The sequence below is a fragment of the Ipomoea triloba genome, chromosome 15 (assembly GCF_003576645.1).
Source record: "Ipomoea triloba cultivar NCNSP0323 chromosome 15, ASM357664v1".
In the NCBI taxonomy this organism is placed as follows: Eukaryota; Viridiplantae; Streptophyta; class Magnoliopsida; order Solanales; family Convolvulaceae; genus Ipomoea; species Ipomoea triloba.
Genome location: NC_044930.1, coordinates 421161 through 438592, shown reverse-complemented (window position 1 = coordinate 438592; position 17432 = coordinate 421161). Strand labels below are relative to the sequence as shown.

The 17432-nt window shown below is 36.7% G+C and overlaps 4 protein-coding genes across 8 annotated transcripts in view; 2 read left to right on the top strand and 2 right to left on the bottom strand.

Annotated features, from left to right (window-relative positions):
* Positions 1 to 322: 322 nt before the first annotated feature.
* Positions 323 to 3050, top strand: LOC116007556 (DNA replication complex GINS protein PSF1). Of its 2 annotated transcripts, none has more exons than XM_031248270.1 (7): positions 323 to 453; positions 730 to 842; positions 1057 to 1124; positions 1831 to 1944; positions 2056 to 2218; positions 2637 to 2783; positions 2865 to 3050. In XM_031248270.1, exons 2-7 carry the CDS (start codon positions 768 to 770, stop codon positions 2889 to 2891), a joined length of 594 nt encoding a protein of 197 aa, XP_031104130.1. In that variant the 5' UTR covers positions 323 to 453; positions 730 to 767; the 3' UTR covers positions 2892 to 3050. The 2 variants fall into 2 exon arrangements, with proteins under 2 accessions (XP_031104130.1, XP_031104129.1); XM_031248269.1 differs by having other exon boundaries at positions 342 to 453; positions 555 to 842.
* A 131-nt stretch (positions 3051 to 3181) lies between these two features.
* On the bottom strand, positions 3182 to 8692 carry LOC116007555 (polyadenylate-binding protein 7). 3 transcript variants are annotated; one of them, XM_031248268.1, is made up of 11 exons: positions 8221 to 8689; positions 7027 to 7145; positions 6749 to 6942; positions 6375 to 6634; positions 6175 to 6281; positions 5901 to 6090; positions 5122 to 5411; positions 4833 to 4961; positions 4444 to 4647; positions 4196 to 4309; positions 3182 to 3371 (listed from the first exon to the last, which is right to left on the bottom strand). In XM_031248268.1, the coding sequence occupies exons 1-11, from the start codon at positions 8417 to 8419 to the stop codon at positions 3336 to 3338; spliced, it is 1842 nt and encodes a 613-aa protein (XP_031104128.1). In that variant the 5' UTR covers positions 8420 to 8689; the 3' UTR covers positions 3182 to 3335. The 3 variants fall into 3 exon arrangements, with proteins under 3 accessions (XP_031104128.1, XP_031104127.1, XP_031104126.1); XM_031248267.1 differs by lacking the exon at positions 3182 to 3371 and having other exon boundaries at positions 3927 to 4309; positions 5167 to 5411; positions 8221 to 8692; XM_031248266.1 differs by lacking the exon at positions 3182 to 3371 and having other exon boundaries at positions 3927 to 4309; positions 8221 to 8419.
* Positions 8693 to 11696: 3004 nt separating this feature from the next.
* Positions 11697 to 12459, top strand: LOC116006314 (oligosaccharyltransferase complex subunit ostc). The gene has a single exon (XM_031246637.1). The coding sequence runs from the start codon at positions 11751 to 11753 to the stop codon at positions 12279 to 12281; it is 531 nt and encodes a 176-aa protein (XP_031102497.1). The 5' UTR covers positions 11697 to 11750; the 3' UTR covers positions 12282 to 12459.
* Positions 12460 to 13765: 1306 nt separating this feature from the next.
* LOC116006946 (aspartic proteinase-like protein 2) overlaps positions 13766 to 17432 on the bottom strand; it is a 6419-nt gene continuing 2752 nt past the window's right edge. The window contains exons 3-10 of one of the 2 annotated variants that reach the window (XM_031247479.1): positions 17082 to 17338; positions 16463 to 16690; positions 15915 to 16077; positions 15522 to 15595; positions 15324 to 15420; positions 15185 to 15245; positions 14641 to 14712; positions 13766 to 14502 (exon numbers count right to left, since the gene is read on the bottom strand). In XM_031247479.1, the coding sequence (XP_031103339.1) occupies positions 14318 to 14502; positions 14641 to 14712; positions 15185 to 15245; positions 15324 to 15420; positions 15522 to 15595; positions 15915 to 16077; positions 16463 to 16690; positions 17082 to 17338 (1137 nt within the window). In that variant the 3' untranslated portion in view covers positions 13766 to 14317. The remainder of the gene's footprint in view (positions 14503 to 14640; positions 14713 to 15184; positions 15246 to 15323; positions 15421 to 15521; positions 15596 to 15914; positions 16078 to 16462; positions 16691 to 17081; positions 17339 to 17432) is intronic. The other variant, XM_031247480.1, reaches the window with a different exon arrangement.

Sequence of the window (17432 nt, the reverse complement as noted above, 5' to 3'; positions counted from 1 at the left end):
TCTAATTGGTATCACCTCATTGTATATACATCGAAATTCTTTATAAATTTTAAAAGACATGCCAATGACAACTTGAAATATCTTTTGATTAATTAATCTTCGGACATAATCAATGATTTTGTGGTTAAGTCACAAGTGACATATAGTAACTCTTTCAAATAAGAAATTACGAGATTGAGTCTGTGTGAGAAATATTAACATCTACAATGTAACAGAGTCTATATCCAGATTTTTTTTCCCTTTCTCTATGGGCCGCATTATGCCATTGTTAAAGAGTTGGAGGCCCATCTGACAGATTAAAAAGTCAATGCGCATTGCCGCCTTATCCAAATAAATTCCCGCCAAAGCATTCATAGTCATCTTTTTTGATGTCGACACGTATTGATATTCTTTGCTCGCAAGTTCATGTATCTCGGTAGAATTTCCATCTCCTAAAGCAGCTATCTGTTTCAGGTAATTTGATTTTCATCGCTTTTTTTTTTTTTTCTTTCTTTTAAATCTTTGCCTGCAGTTTCGATCTTCAATTTAAACCACCATTATCTCGCGATTTCTAGGTGTTCTGTGTCGTTTATAATGAAGAATTTGTCGTGTTTGGATCCAAAGTTTTAATGTGTTCGTGGGCCAAATGGCGAATTATATTACAGCGGATTACTCTCTAAACTAGTTGTCATTAACCATTGTAGTTTACGTGCTAGATGAAATGCTTAAAAGAACGGATTTTTGGTACAGTTTGTAGGGTGTGCGTGCAGATCACTGGATTGCATAAGATGTATGGAAAGAAAGGGAGTGAGCTAGTCAAAGAACTTGCTGATGGTGAACCTGGGCAGCTTGCAGCTTACAATGTAAGTGGGCTGTATACCTTGGGTGTTTTATGATGAGTTTGATTTGTTTTGGAGATACGAGGGAAACCCGAGTGTGTGCATTGGGTAAGCCTTGCATGGCCACTAGGCCGTTCTCGCTTCTGAGTCTAACTATTAACCTTGTGGTTAATAGCTAAACAGACTGACCAACTTGGCTAGGTAGCCCCTTAGTTTGATTTGTTTTGTTCCTATGCAGAGTGATCTGTTTACTCAAGTAACTGAAGAATGTAATAGCCATTTCCTTCATCTTGAATCCCTGCTTAGGTAACTCTTTTGGGTGAATTTCTTGTTGACTGAATCTCCTTTAATTCCTGTTTGTTCTTTTTCATGCTCTTATTGTGTTATTTCATCCCAGTTTCCTGTCATGCTGCTGTAGATGTGTATCTTGTATAGTACTCTATAATTCACTTGCTGCTTGTGATGTTGTGATAAACTTCATTACTTCCTGCATAAATTTTACCAAATACATTTATGTCAAAAGCCATGCCTCCACTATTCTTAACTTTGTTATTGGCTATCGAGATGATATGGAAATGGAGGGACTGGAAAGATCTTGTTCCATTTTAATGGCGAAACAAGTTTTCCAGCAAGGCTATTTATTGATTGTACATGGGCATTCCAAGCTTAACTAAATAGGATACCACAGCCTTTTGATCCCAGGAGATAATAATGGAAGTACATTGTAAGAACAGCATTTTTTCTGTGTATTCAATATCTAATGTTTTCTTTCATCTTAGTTTCAAGTTCTGTAAAGAAAATGGCATGACTAGAAATGTTTTATTCATGGTTTACTAGTGAATGTCTTAAGGGTCAAGTTTATAGAATGATTATGGATATTCTACATGAACAATTTGTAACCTGTACTTGCTTGAACATTGTCCATTTATGTTAAAGTTAGGTTGCCACCTTAAAATCATGATATCCAGATGTTTGCTCTTACTATGATGCAATGGTACCCTTTTTTCTCCAGGTCTGGTCCCATTGAAAGTTCTACTAGCCAACCATCTGAAGATGCTGATTACTATGGTTCTCTGATTCATCTCCGGTCTTTAATCCGCAATAAGCGCTGTCTGATGGCTTATGTGTAAATGCCTTTCTAAAAACATTTTTGCTTGAATGGGTGAATTATGACTTTTGCTGTTGTCTGGGTACATATCCTCACTAACAGATCTTCTCTTATTTCTTCCCATAATAGATACAATCGAGCAGAAGTTATTCGTAGTTTAGGATGGACCCTTGAGCGAGTACTCCCAGAAGAAATTGAGGAGAAGCTGAGTAGTTCAGAGAAGGAGTATTTCAAGAATCATTCTAAAACTATACAGGAGTACATGTCAAAACTTGATCTTGACTTGGGAGTGGTAAGAAACTCATCCTCAGACATTACACTTCCAACAGAAGCATCAAAACAACATATATGTGTAGAGCATATGGTAATAGGTGTCAACATTCTGTCACTTTTTCTCAACATGAACACATTACACCTTATAATTAGAGAATTTTTTACAACAAAGTTGTTTCAGGACTGTTTTGCCTGGTTAATGACATGTGAACTCCTTGCCAGTTGAATTTTTCGATACTAGTTTCTTCTCCCCTTCTTCCCCATTCTTGAAGGTTATTGTTTTTTTGGCATATAACACTTAATAGTTAGTATGATAGTATCTCCACCACCTGAGACTAATCCGAACTAGGCCCAAGTTATGCCTCTACTACGAGACTCTTACTTGGGGGTAAGGCTTTGTTACGAGTATTGTAATCATGTTATCATTATTTTTCCAGGATATGGTGCCACCGAAAGATCCCTACATCAAAGTGAGGGTCCTCGAGGACATTGGTACTGTTGTGCTTAGTGATCAGTTAGCTAACCTAGCTCGGCATGCTATTCTGTTTCTTAGAAGAACTGATGCAGAGCAGTATATAGCACAGGTGATTCTCTACTCTTCAGATCAGTTTTGGTTACTCAAAACACTATCAAATTGTCATGATGTTTAGCTATACGATTTACAGGGCTTAATGGAGGAGCTCACAAGTTGAGTGGTGGTGTTTTTTAATAATTCATTGACATACAGAGATATCACTGTTACCATGACTACAGAGTGTGTGTTTCTAGAGATTGCTAGTGGCTTCTGTAATTGATAGACTGTATAAAACTGTTTACCTCACATAATAGAAACAGGTGATGAGATTCTGAAACTTGTTCAGTAAAGCCAAGCCCTTAAAGGGTCGACGACCAATGTTGGGCCTGAGTGTTTTCAGTCCACTAGCGTTTTTTTCTCAGGAATCAGCGCTGTCCATAGAAATGCCATCTTTATGATTCTGTAATCTAATGTGATAAACTAAAGCATCAAGCACTACATAGATATATCAATACGGAGTACATAATAACTGCAGTAACTAAAGATAATGAGAAGGTGCTTATTATTATTATTATTATTATTATTATTATTATTATTATGGTCCTCTCAAGCTTTGGCTGTCTTAGATTTGGATTGGCAACTTCAGCGCATCAGCTCCCTGCAATGAATTACATTTTGTTTAAACATAAAACTTGCAGCAATTCGGATTTATATGTTATTGTTTACAATAAAGATAAGCTGATCAACCAGTTTTCCTGATTGATTATAATTGTATAGGATTCATCGTCAGGTTTAATCATTCCAAACAATAGCTTAAAAATATAACGACCCACCACTGCGTCGCGTTTTCATAGTCCATAGGCTTCATATTGTGTTACCAAATAAAAGGCAAGTGTTTGAGGAAGAAATGAAAGGATTATAAAATAGGCAGCTCAATTCAACATTTCAACTAGCCCAAGCTGGCTGAATACGAAAATGAATGACGGGTAGTATGGGAGGAATATTTAGATTGCACTATCAGTCTGTCACTGTACGATACATTACGTGTTGGCCCAAGCCAAATTCAGCCAGTGTATCGTTACATATTTAGTATTTACTTTAGACTTGGTAGTTTTATATATGAAGGACCTATAAAATCATCTTCTGGTATGTAGACATATAGCAAGTATATATTTTAAAAAACGGAAGTGAAGTAAAAAAAAAAAAAAAGGGCTAATTAAGCGAGTAAGAGACTTTGTTGAAACTAAAGTAAAATTCTAAATCGAGAAGTTAGCGAAGTTGCTGAAACAGAAATAGTCTACAGTTTGAAAGGACTGAAATGAGATAAATGCCGCATGGTATCTCTAGCCTGGCAAAATCTCTATGTTTGAATAAAAGAAAAAGACAAAAAGACTTTTCTCAATTGACAGCAACCTCGGCAGAAATATAATTAGGATGAATGGCATCCGGAGTGGATATTTTAGCCTTAGAGAGATTGAGCACCTGCAGAGCTTCTTCCACCTTGGCTGCCAGTGATTCTGGTGACTCTAACAGGAGGAGGAGCTCCGAGTTGTCCATCTCTAACAGCATTCCCGTAATCTTTGCAGCAAGATCAGGCTATATATAACATAGGATAGATATTGGTTACTTTTCTTTGTGAACAAGTTTTTCTTACATTAGAATGTTTATAAGATAGGAGATCTATAGAGAAAGCCAGAAGGGAAGAAATTAGAAATAAAAATGAATCTCACCTTGCGTTCACTGACAAGTGGATAAAGGCGTTCTCCAAGTATTTGTTTCTGCTGCTCAGGAGAAGCTGCAGCAAGCAAACTACTCAACATTTCTGGTCCTTCAGCACCAGATCCATCTGGAATGGCCACAGCAGTTGACGCGGTAGATGCCTTGTTCATGTCATGCAATGAACCACTAGAAACATATTTCCCCTGCCCAACACGCTGCAAATTGTGCATGTGTATTAGAAAGGCACATCTTTCAGCTCCAAAGAACACCAGGTTCTTCAAAAGCTAAGAAACAGATTAGTAAATGTGGTTTGACCAGTGAAAAGAACCATAAAAGAAAAACTTATCAACATCTCAAATTTTTTATGTGCACAAACAAAATTGAATGAAATTTTGCCTACCTGCTGGTTGACAGATTCTTTCCCTAAAGCCACTGATTGAGTTGGCTGCATGTGCGCTGAATATTGAGCAGGGATATTTCCCTGCACCCTTCCCCTGTTCTGTCTATGTTGTCTAGTAGCATTGGGAAACTGGAAAAGATATACATATATATTTATGGCAAATCAATCAATGTCATAGTGAAACTCAATACAGACCATTGAGCATGCAAAAGAGTAATAAATTGCATGTTGATTGACTAACATGAACATATTAAAAAAAAAAAAAAAAAGAATGATGGCAAGGACAAACCATAGGAACTGGAGAAGTTTGAAAGGAAGGTCTAGTTGAATTTACAAAGCCCTTAGCTCTCCAACTTGGCCTCATACCTAGAGGCTGATACACCAAACCGGGTCTTACTGATACTGGTGGAACAATACCATGTGGTGGGTAGTAAATAGGCGGATATCTGCCAGGGAAAATAGCTGAAGATCCTTGCAGTCCAGTCATACATTGTGCATACTGTAGCTGTAACTGTGCTTGCCTTTCCTCTTTCCTCTGAGCAAATGACACATATAAAGGCTTTCGGTGGAACATAAATCCTGCAGATTGTCCACATACACCAAATTCAAAAAGTGGTATGGTGATTTAATACAACTCAAAACGACAATTCAGACAATACAGAGTTTTTGTGACCGCAGTAAATTTTTAATAATAATACTCCGTACTAAAAAGGACTAGAGGTGAATTCATTGAGCAACTAATAAAGTCTGGAAGTATTTTGAATGTGAAGAATATTAGTATGGAATCAAATGTATCTCCAAATTCTGCAAATAAGAAATGCCGGTTCTTATTCAATACTGAAAACCAGATTTTTCCCTTCTAGCAGGAAAGGGAGCTACTTGATTGCACAATAACTGAAGGCAAATACAGATAACTTCTACTGAATACACATGCAAAAAGATTTGCCCCAATCAGAGATGTACAATGTACATCTGTCTTGAAATTCTGCAGAACTACAAAATAATAATAACAGTATAATAATAATAAAAGAAAAGAAATCCAACTAATAAAATCTCACATATACTAACCATGGAGAGTAGCAACAGCTTTAACGGCTGCCTCAGGTGTGGAGAAGCAAACAAATCCAAAGCCCTTACTCATTCCTTTATCATCTCGCATAAGTTTTGCAGAAGTAATTGAGCCACATTGGCTAAAAAGTTCCCGCAGCTCATCTTCTGTGATATCATCATCAATATTCTTGAGATACACATTTGAAGCCTGAAATGTTCAAGTGAGCTACAGTGAGAAAATATTATGACAGATGGTGCATCATTCAAGTAATAAAATCAGAAATAAAGCTACCTGGAATTTCATTATTTGTTCTTTCCTTTTCACATCAAACTGATGCTGCAGGATCTGTTCACGCTCTGCTTTCTTTTGTGCCCTAGCAACATAAAGCTTCTTCGACCCTATTCATGCACACATATAATGTTTAAAAGGTGCAGCAGTCAATAAAACATTTGAGTATGACATGTTGACATCATTAACAGCACATGACTTACCAAGTTGTGTTCCATCCATAGCTTCTTGTGCTTGCTTTGCATCATCTGGATTCTCAAAGCAAACAAATCCAAAACCTTTTGAAGCTCCATTCACATCTTTTGAGATGGCCAAGCTCGCAATTTTCCCAAATTCAGAAAACTTCTCCGTGAGATGCTCCACTGTGATGTCATGATCCAAGTTCTTTATGTAAAGATTGGTGTACTTAGCATCGGGACTTAGTAAAATGCGCTCACTCTTTTTGATAAACTTGCCTACATAACTATTCAAAAAGTTAGTGTAAAACATTCAGATATACATATACAAGTGCGGATATAAGAAAAAAGAACAATTGCAAATTTGCAATATTGGCCAACAAATAGAGAATGATACATACAGCTGCTTTCCCTCAACAAGAGAGCCATTGAGCTGCTCAATAGAAGCAATAGCAGAATCCTCAGACTCAAACTGGACAAAGCCATATCCTTTGCTTTTTCCATCATCAGACATGGCAACTTTACAAGATAAAATATTTCCAAACCTCAGAAACATTTCTTGCAGCTTTGTATTGTCGATAACATCACTTAAATTCTGCAGCAAAATTGTGAACCTCAATTACACATTTCAAATCAGACATATGTATAATCTCCAGAAGATTACAGATACAGAATGTACCTTAATGAATACATTCCCTACTCCACTTCTTCTAATATCAGGATCGCGTCGAGACCAACTAACCCTTATCACTTTTCCATTCAGAGTTGAGTGGTTTTTTACCTCAATAGCTTGTACAGCTACAACGTGTTTTTAAAAAATTAAAATAAAACAATAAATTTAGTAAATGGAAGCTGCTAACAAAGATTCCAAGACTTTGATCATGTACATCCACATGATTCACAATCAATAATTGGTTAATAAAAAGCTAGTGCACAAATCCTAAATGGCCATTGACATAAGAATAAGGTACATGTCTACAACCAAAAAATCAAATGCTTAACAACTTTCCAATTTAACCTTTAAAGCAATTGCATGGAAAAATAACAATGTCCAACACTTAAACAACAAAACCAGCAATTAATAAGAAAGTCAGAGGTAGTTAATTATACATGCAACAGACAAGAAAGAAAAAAAAAACAGTTATTGAGAATCAATAATCCAATATTTGCAATCATATATGCAGTTTACTGTCAGACAATTTTCATAATGACTATAACTTATGGAGTAACAGAAATGCTAATTATCAAAAGACCTAGCATGAAACTGAATGGTACTATAGTCTATAGGCATTAACAAAAATTAAATGCTCGCAAGGCAAGCAATTCCACTGCGATGCATTAACAATCAGATATAGAAGTACAGAACCTCAGTACAGAAACACAGAGCAGCCACTTAGTCAAATTGAACAAAGGCACCATGATCTCTACCATATATAATTGGAGTACACACTACACACCATGATCTCCACCGATTAGCCATTTCTTCATCGATTTATCAAAGTAAGCATCAGAGAATCAGGACTAGATTGATAAACAAACTGAGATCATAAAAAAACTGAGGTTTACTGAATTTTCATCTGTATGCAGACACACTCACACACATGTTTATACATTTCCTCTATATCATAAACACACGTGTCTTCTTAAATCCATTGATTGATTGATCAAAAAATTGAACACAAGGATTTAATCAAAATTCGGCAGCCAAAAAAATAAAATACTATTAATCAACTAAATTCAAACCAAACGGAGCACCAGAAACCGATCAGATGAATCTGCATTGCCGTATAAAAACAATTTACGTATCTAAACAATCACACGGCTAACACGTAAACAGAACAACAAGCAGGAACACAGAGGTGGAGTGATATACCATCCTGAGGAGAAATGAAGTTGACGTAACCGTAGCAGAGTGAGCGGCCGGTGGAGGAGTCGCGGCAGACGCGGACGGAGTCGAGGCTCTTGAACTCGGAGAAGACGTCGTAGAGGTGGTCATCGGTGACGTCAGGATGGAGGTCGCCGACGTATAAGGACGCCGGAGGCGTCGTCACGGGCGTCTGAGGAGCCGCCATTGGTCTCTCCAGCAGAAAACGACGGCGTTGGAGCTCGGAATGCAGCACGTTACTCCAACAGAACAGAGAGAGAGAGAGAGAGAGGGAGAGGCGTTTGGGTTTGGGAAAAATAAAATAATAAAAATAGAAAAATGCGAAGGTATATAAAGGAAGGGATTGGCTTGGGTTTAGTTGAGAAGATGAGGATGGATTAAAGAGGGTAATTATGGAAAAGTAAAAAAGAGATGAAATCCAACATTAATCAAGTAAGCAAATTGCGGGAATTTGGATTGAGAGCAATGAATGTTAACTGTAAATGACGGACGGCTAGGGGGTTGGGGGTGGGGGGGGGGATGGTTTTGCATGGGCACAGGAGATGTGGCGTTTTCGCTCAGAAGAAACCAAAATAGTTGCTCTTGTTACGCTCGAGTAGGAGCGTAAGGATCACCCTCTTCAATTCACTAATCTTATCATAATATTCTGAGAAAATGATCAAATACACCATCGTAATAAATTAATTAGATTTTTAAATTTTTTTAAAAGTTACAGTTAGACATGCTACAACGACATTTCGACAAGAGATTGATCAACAAGTTGTCAGAAAAGGCGACCAAACTGGTGGCCTTGTCCGTCGACGGGAGATGACAACCAATTGGTTAACAAAGCATAAGGAGTTGGTCGTCATCTTCAATCGATTGGAAATTGCCAATTACCTGTTGGTCAATCCCTTACCGGAATATCGTCGGAGCTCTACTGACCTGTTATAGCAGACAATCCCTTGCCGGAATATCGTCGAAGCTCTACTGACATATTATAGCAGACAATTACCTGCTGGTAAATCCCTTGCCGAAATATCGTCGGAGCTCTACTGACCTATTATAGCATACAATTACCTGCTGGTAAATCCCTTGCCAGAATATCGTCGGAGCTCTACAGACCTGTTATAGCAGGTTACAGACATGTTATAGCAGGTTACAGAAATAGTGACACTCCTCAATTCCTCAATTACAGAGACACCTAAATATGCTTCGCTTACACCTATTATCTGTCTATGCATACTTTTTCAACCTATTGAAACAATACGAGTCAATACCCCACTGAAATTTGAACATGTGACCTATGTTACTTGACCACGATGTCTTTGACCGCTTAATAATAACTTAGCACAAAAACATTCTCCCGTATGTATATACCTTGTAGGATTAACCACACTTATACTTCTTTTACACTACACGTACTAATATTTCGAATCACCCATTTGTATTTACCTTAACACTCAAACTTTGTTGAATTTCTACCACCTAGCATCATTTATTATAGTTTTTGTAACTCCATAATTGATGAATGCATTTTTTCCGTGTATTAGAGATTGATGAGTATGTGTAACTTACATGTACATAGAAACACAAAGTCATTATGTTGGGAGTTTTTCCCTCTCTGTTCATAAGTATATTAAAGCCATTTGTAAAATTTATGAATCATTCATTATTTTTATTACATATCATTCTCAAAATCTCAATTCATATTGTTCTCCCATCCCATTTTATGTATATTATTTTATTAATGAAAGTTGACTTAAAAATAATCTCGAAAGGGATGACTCAATAAGTTAAACATGTTTATTATATCTTGAGATTTACGCATTATTAACAGCGCAATTTAATAAGTGGTCATGGTCAACTATTATCAAATTTAACATGCCATTATTCATCATCATGAAGGTAGAATTAGAGCAATATCAATAGTTTTGTATTTTAATGAATTTTTGCATGAGTGATTAAGATAAAGAAAATGACAGAGAGCAGGAAAAAAAAACTGAAATAGTTATTAACGTGCTTAACTGACGTGTGCACAACTGTGGGTGAAACTTGCGCTTAACAAGTTAACGCGCCTCAACCTCAACTTTTAGTTTTTCTTGTTTTCCTAATAGACCCCACAAAAAACCTTCTATTGCAGTACAACCTCAATTTTCTCTTTTATACTATCTTTCTTGTACCTCATGTTTGACCCTACACAAAATTAATTTTAAAAAATTATAAATGGTGTTGCTCTTAGTTATTTATTTATTATTTTTTTTAGAACAAATTACATTATTAAAAAAAGAAAAGAAAAAAAAAACTTGGGTTGGCTTCAAAATGCGTACACGCGCAGAATTCGGCTCTGCTTCGCAGCCACAGCTTACAATAAAAGGCGCCATAACAAACAGAGACTCCTCAGCCACACATTTTTCCATTCACTATTCATTATTATAAATAACCTTAATTTTTTTTTTCTTTTGAAACATAATCAAATATAATCAACGAAATGCATATAAAATATAAAATAAAAAGTTCAATTTTTTGAACTGAGATAGTACAATACTTGATCTCAATTTATACTTTTTAATGAAACTTTTATGATGTAGTACCACCTATTATAATTGAACAAATATTAAAAGAAGGTTGGTATATTTTTTAAAATAGGGTAAAATAGGACGAAATATGGAAAAACAACTGACTGGCGTGTATTGATGATTTGATGCAACAATTTCTATTAGTACTATATATTTGAGATATAAAAAACAAGAAAATATTAGGTGGAAGTATTTATATGAATGCACAAAAACAATAATATTGTTATAATGCAAGAGTGAGAAAGCTAAAGCATTTGTTTCCTTTAACAATTGGAACACATTTACAACAACATGGGTTAGATAACAGTAATGTTTCTCTAAAATTGGTAAGAGACCTTTTTGGTCATGTAGAACAAAATGAGACATTGCAAAAGTCTAGCTAGCATGAGTGGGAGCCAGTTGTAGTATATAACGAATACCAATAAGAAATGTAGCAATTGTTATACCATGGACCATCCTATTGCATTGTGAAGTCTGATACGAAAATTATGTACCTACAGTTAATTGTTTCGGTATATGTAAACAAATAACTTGATAATTGCTGACACATAATATGATAACTACAGGTACATAAACGGTCAACTGCAGAGGTACAGAATGTGTCAACTATATATACAAAATTTGAAGATTATTTTTGGACCAATATCTACAATGCGAGATTGCGAGGTAGACCATGGTTCATGGTATAATTTGCCGAAATGCAGTGAACCTTACATATTGGGTGGTTTTATAATGAAAGCCCAATCCACATTGGGCCTTGATTAAAGGGTAAAATCTGATCTGTGATTTCCACATGGCCCAATATATTTATTAACTGTTTGTTAGTTTGTTTTTACCAGTTTGTTTTTACCGAAATGGTTAAAAATGAAATCATCTCATCAGCTCTATAACAGAGTCGTTCAATAGTACATATCAGTCTTCACTCCGTGGAGAGAACTAAAGAAGTCGTCAGCTCGAGAAATGCCTCCGAAATCGGAAACCCTAGGCTCTTCCGGCACCGGCGCCACCGCGGATCACGCCGGCGACTTCTCCATCGATCCAATTTTCCACCTGCTCAGGATCCTCCCGTACTCCTTCCTCCGGCCGCCTCGTCTCCGCCTGAAGCTCCCCTCACTGACTCTCCCCTCCGCCATGACCGTCTACAGCCTCATCCTCCTCACCTACTTCATGGTCGTCTCCGGGATCGTCTACGACGTCATTGTCGAGCCTCCCGGCATCGGATCCACGCAGGACCGTTTCACCGGGGCGGTTCGACCCGTCGTCTTCATGCCGGGTCGGGTCAACGGGCAGTACATCATTGAAGGGCTCTCGTCTGGATTCATGTTCGTCCTGGGTGGAATTGGGATCGTGCTTCTCGACCTAGCACTGGATCGCAACCGTGCTAAAAGTGTAAGGATCTCCTTCGCATCCGCGGGAGTTGCTTCTGTTGTCATTGCTTACGTCATGAGTATGCTTTTCGTTCGCATTAAGATCCCAGCTTATCTTCGCTGACGCTGTACTTGTTTTGCTTCCTCTTTTAATTTTTTAAAAATGAGTTTTATGAAATATGAAACGACTTCAGTGTTTTTGTTTTAATATGATAACTGATAGCTGTTGCTAGAGGAAAATGAAATACAGTATTTGATGTCTTTTGGATTCTATTAATAATGCATTTCTTAGATTTATGGGATGAATGGTTTATTGATGATTAGGAAACAGTTTGAAGGCAATGCAGGGCATTATCAGTTCTTTATTGACTGCATTAGGAACAATGATGCTATGTTTAATTCTATCAAGTTGTTATTTTTCTTGTAGAAAGTACTAAAAGATGAAGTCTTGATATCTAAATGATGATGGCTTCATGTTTTCTTTCAAAAAAAAATAAAAATGATGATGGCTTCATGTTTAAGTGTGGCCTTCGGGCTTTTTGCTGCTCAGGCAAGCTTGAGCAAGAGCTGAAGTATATATATATATATGGATTGCAGAGTCTTTTATAGTGGTTTCAATGTAGACATGTAGCCCTACTAAGTAAAGGGGAAGTAAGCGGAGGACATGTAGTCTAAATTGTTAATTGGAATTGGAATGAAATGTTTTGTTCTTTTGAAAGATACTCGGTCTCTCTTCTTAGTCGTTTTCTTGTATCTACAATATATCATTGTTATGGTGATATTGATTTCCCTTTCTTTGCCAAGATGAGCTTGGCATAATACCACCTGTTCTTTTAACTTCTGCCATTGTCTTCTGGGTGCAAAAGGATGATTTCTGCAATGATTCTTCCCTGAGAGGAGTGATGTAGGACATTACAATTAGTTGTGTGCAAAGTATGCTTTGTTCATTAGAATGAAGTTAGGGTTTCCTTAACATGTTTAGCAGCTAAAAGTTGGTTTCCTTTAGGAGGTATTCTTGTCTTTGTAGATGACACCTGTGCCATGAGAGAGCCATTGTTCTTGTAGAACAGGTGTCATCCTTCCTGCTCAAGTTCTTTCCAATTCTGTCTGATTATTAATATGGAGTTTCTTATTTGTAGTTTTCATCTTTTAGTATAGTTGTTCCATAGCACATGATAATTTTTAGTGTTTGTTCTTAAGATCTTGCCACTTTCATAGCTGTGACAAGGCACAGAAGGTAAAATGCAAGATAAGAAATACATTCTATGAGTTTTCTTTTTTGAGAAGAGATGTTTCTGAAACATGTAAACGCTTATCCACTTTATCCTTGAGACTCTTGGTTTGCCTTTCTTTTTACAGAAGACATGTATTTCAAACATGAATATGCTTCCCTTCAACTCCTTCGGGGCATTTGGTTCAGGATTACCTAGATAATGTGAGTCTGGTGATGGGCAATGTTATATAACCTTGTTTGGTTCAAGATTATCTTAACATATTTCAATTTTCCACTTGATAATTAATTCTTATATTATAATAATGGTAATCTCACATTCCGTAAACCAAATGTCCTCATAAGAGTTCCATACTCTATCATTGAGACTCTTGGCATTGCCTTTTAGGAGAACAATACATTCATTTGATAGCATACTCTTCATAAAATGTTGTACAATTTCCATGTGGGGGGGTTATGCCAAACACAAATAAGATAAACAAAACATACTACAAAATACATAATTTACTGTTATACTACAACAAACTTATGGAAGATACAAGATCCATCCGCTACAACTAAGCTTGCCAAGAGCTGAATGCATCAGCATCCGCGTTTTACCGCTTCGATTTCACCAGTTTGGCATCAACCACTGTCATAATCCTGTCCTCACAGTGCTACAATCTTCACTTCCTACAGTTTTACCATCTCCAGCTATAATGATAATATGTGGAAATTCAGGATAGATAACGGTCTAGTATGAGAGATGATGGAGTTAGGAAACACATTGAGACATCCCTGATCTTTGGTTAGGTAAGAAATGTATGTTCGAGGAAAGCCTAACAATGGAATCATCCACACACTACTACAATGGCTGGCCAATTGTTATAAATATAAATTGGCAAAGCCAATAAGCCAAGAAAAAATGGAATCCAAAACTGTAGCTTGAGCTACAAAAATGAGAACCCGAGCCCTATCATGAGGATCAATGTTCGCAGAAGATGAGTAGAAATTCTGCAAGGAGTAGGTTGCAGATGAAGGAATACACTGCTAGATGAACCGCTCACGCTTAACTGCCCAGAGCTGATAAATTCATCCTTACCAGAAGTTATGGACACATTTACTGACATAGAACCTGACATATGACATTTAAAAAAGGGGGTTAAACTTCATTCTTGTTTTGAGAAAAAAAATAAAAATAAAATAATAATAATAATAATAATAATAATAATAAGAGACAGGTATACAACAAAAACTGTTGGATGGCACTTACAATCGTAATCAGCCCAACCAATTCTCTGATGAGCTAAATCATAAACAAAGATCTTATCTTTAAGAATAATATCTGAGGAGACAAGAAAATAAAAGTCAGCTACTTCTGTCCAGCTGTCTATTTGCTCTACAAAATGAATAATATGTAGAAAGTAAACCTAAAGTAATTAGCATCAGCCCTTGTATATGAATCAGGCATTCAGCTCTCCCACCCAAAACACACAAACACACAAACACACCAAGCTAAGTGCTTTTAATTGAAAATTCCATACTGTGCATTCGTGTGTGTTGATTATTTATATACAAGGTTTGGTATTTGGTGGTAAAGTAAGAAGACATTAGAATGCAAGCATCAAGTTACTCAATAATGACTGCATACATCAGTAAGAGAATGTCTAACAGTCTAATATTAGTTGCAAAGAACTAAAGCTTTAGAAAGTGAAGCAAGATTGATGATATGAATGAGTTTTCTAAATGATGTGAATGAGTTTTCTAAAGACAGTATAACCATTTTCTATATCAGTCCAGGGAAGCAGGGTACTCACCTCCTAGTATTGTAACACAGTCCATTTTTTCAAACCCGATGCACCATAATGAGGACCCCTCCTGTTAAAGCAATCATAGTGGAGTGTCATTTAGATGTTTGATGGGAAACAAATTTAAAATTCAGGTTGCAGCACTCACAACAAATCCCATATGAACAAGGTACTCTGATGGTCTTAAAGCCATGGATGCGCCACCAGCAAAGTTCAAAGAAACTGAAGGAAATATCTCAGTTATGCTGCATAAAGGGAAAAAAGGTGTCACATTCAAGTGCCCAAACAGAACGAAAACTGGTTCTACAGTTTCAAGCTTTCACTAAAGAATTGTAATTGAACAAACCTGGTAGAAACTAGAAAGCACTGTTTCCCAGTAGATATGACGGGCCTGGCTAACTGTGAGACAGAAGAAGTTATCTGTGGAACAAGAGAGAAAACAGGCTTCAGGGGAAGATATAAAATCAGCGCAATGAAAGATTCATGATCTTCAGTGCAGTTAAATAGCCCAAGTAAAATACTTGTAAATCAAAGAAGGATGTTGTTTTGGATAGACATATAATATAGAATCTTTTAGCAATAAGGTTGAACCAATTAACCAAATAGATCCCAATAAAGGTAGGCTACCATCAGCTAAGGCAGCAAGCCAGATAAGGTTTGCCTTTTTTTTAAGGGGATAGTAGTAAGGTGATTTGGGACTTCTGTATCATTCTAAAAGTGTGACGATAGACAAACTTACAGCACTGACAAAGGGTTCATAAGCTTCAGGGACAAGATAAGCCAAAGTTGTCCCAGAATCTACAATGGTTCCACAATTTCCAGATGTTGCAAACACTTCTGGATCAATAGGCAACAATTGTCCATTCACAGCAATGCTCTGCAAATATACATTATAATGAAGCCTGCAGATAAACAACTTGATCAGGACATAGATTTTGCTGATAATGACTTATTGCAATGCCAGACATTCATTTATATCATCCACCCACTCACAAGGAGTAAATAAATAATTAAAACACTGGTTTCTCAGCTTGATGGCACAAAAATAAATAAATAAATGAAATAGGAAGTAAGCTGAGAAACAAGTGTTTTCAAAACATAACCATAACAGACAGCCAAGGTATAGAAAGGATGCAGAACAGATTCTGACTGCATTACATTATAATTACAACAGGCAGATTGAAGATCTAAAATTGCATAAACCATAATTCAATCACAAATTTATATTTACATTTCGAGGACCAGATCCATGAAATGAAAAAGGTTAAACATTGTGCGAATACGTACTGTGATGGTACAAGGGGAGTATAAACGATTCTTGGATCCAAAATCTCACCAAGAACTAGTATCCCTCCACCACTTCCCTCTCCTTTTAAACAATGTGAAAACACTTTTGGAGTAATCCCACGAGATGACAATTGTGATATAACAGAAAGGTCATGTTGACCAAACCCAAAAATACCATCAACTGCTCTGTCTGGTAAAGTTAGACTCCCAGACTGAGAGGTGCTGCACCTGTTTCCACACACACACACAAAAAGGTGAGAGACTGAAAGGGAGATGACATTAAATCCCAGCTTAACCTTTGTATTCTAAGGACTTCTTTATCATAAAGATAAGCAAATATAATGACAAATGCAAAAGTACAAGATACATTTCATGTTTACACAATAGAACTTCTTTATGAAGACATAAATGAAACCTTGATAACTGATAACCAGTAAGGAGTGATTATTCCATGCACATTGTTGACTACTTGATCATTTTTCAGTTTTAACTCCACTACATATTCATTTTGTTAGCTAGTTTCTCTTTGTTTTCCTTTTCAGGAAAACTTATTTTGTTATTATAATCAGTTAGAATGACTTTAGCTCAAAACAATCACATTCAACCCATAACAGCTTACCCGAAAACTATTGGTGCTGAAGAGTTGGCTATCAATGAAGCCCCAAGGACTGTGTCAAAGTATAGCATATCTGATACGTATTGACCAGATGTGCCACTTGCATCTCCATACTGGAATGAATAACTACACTGGTTGCTTTCAGCAGAGCATTGGGCAGAGGCAGAGGCAGTCCGAATAATAGAATCACATATTCGGTCTGAACAAGAAATGTGTGCAGCAGTTGATGAGCTGGCAGCATCATAGAAGCTAAGCTCAACCTGCAAACAGATTGTCAGGGAAAAAAAAAGAAGGAAAGCAAAAGAACAATAATTACAATTAGAAACTGATGAGTAAAGAGAGGGGGGGGGGGGG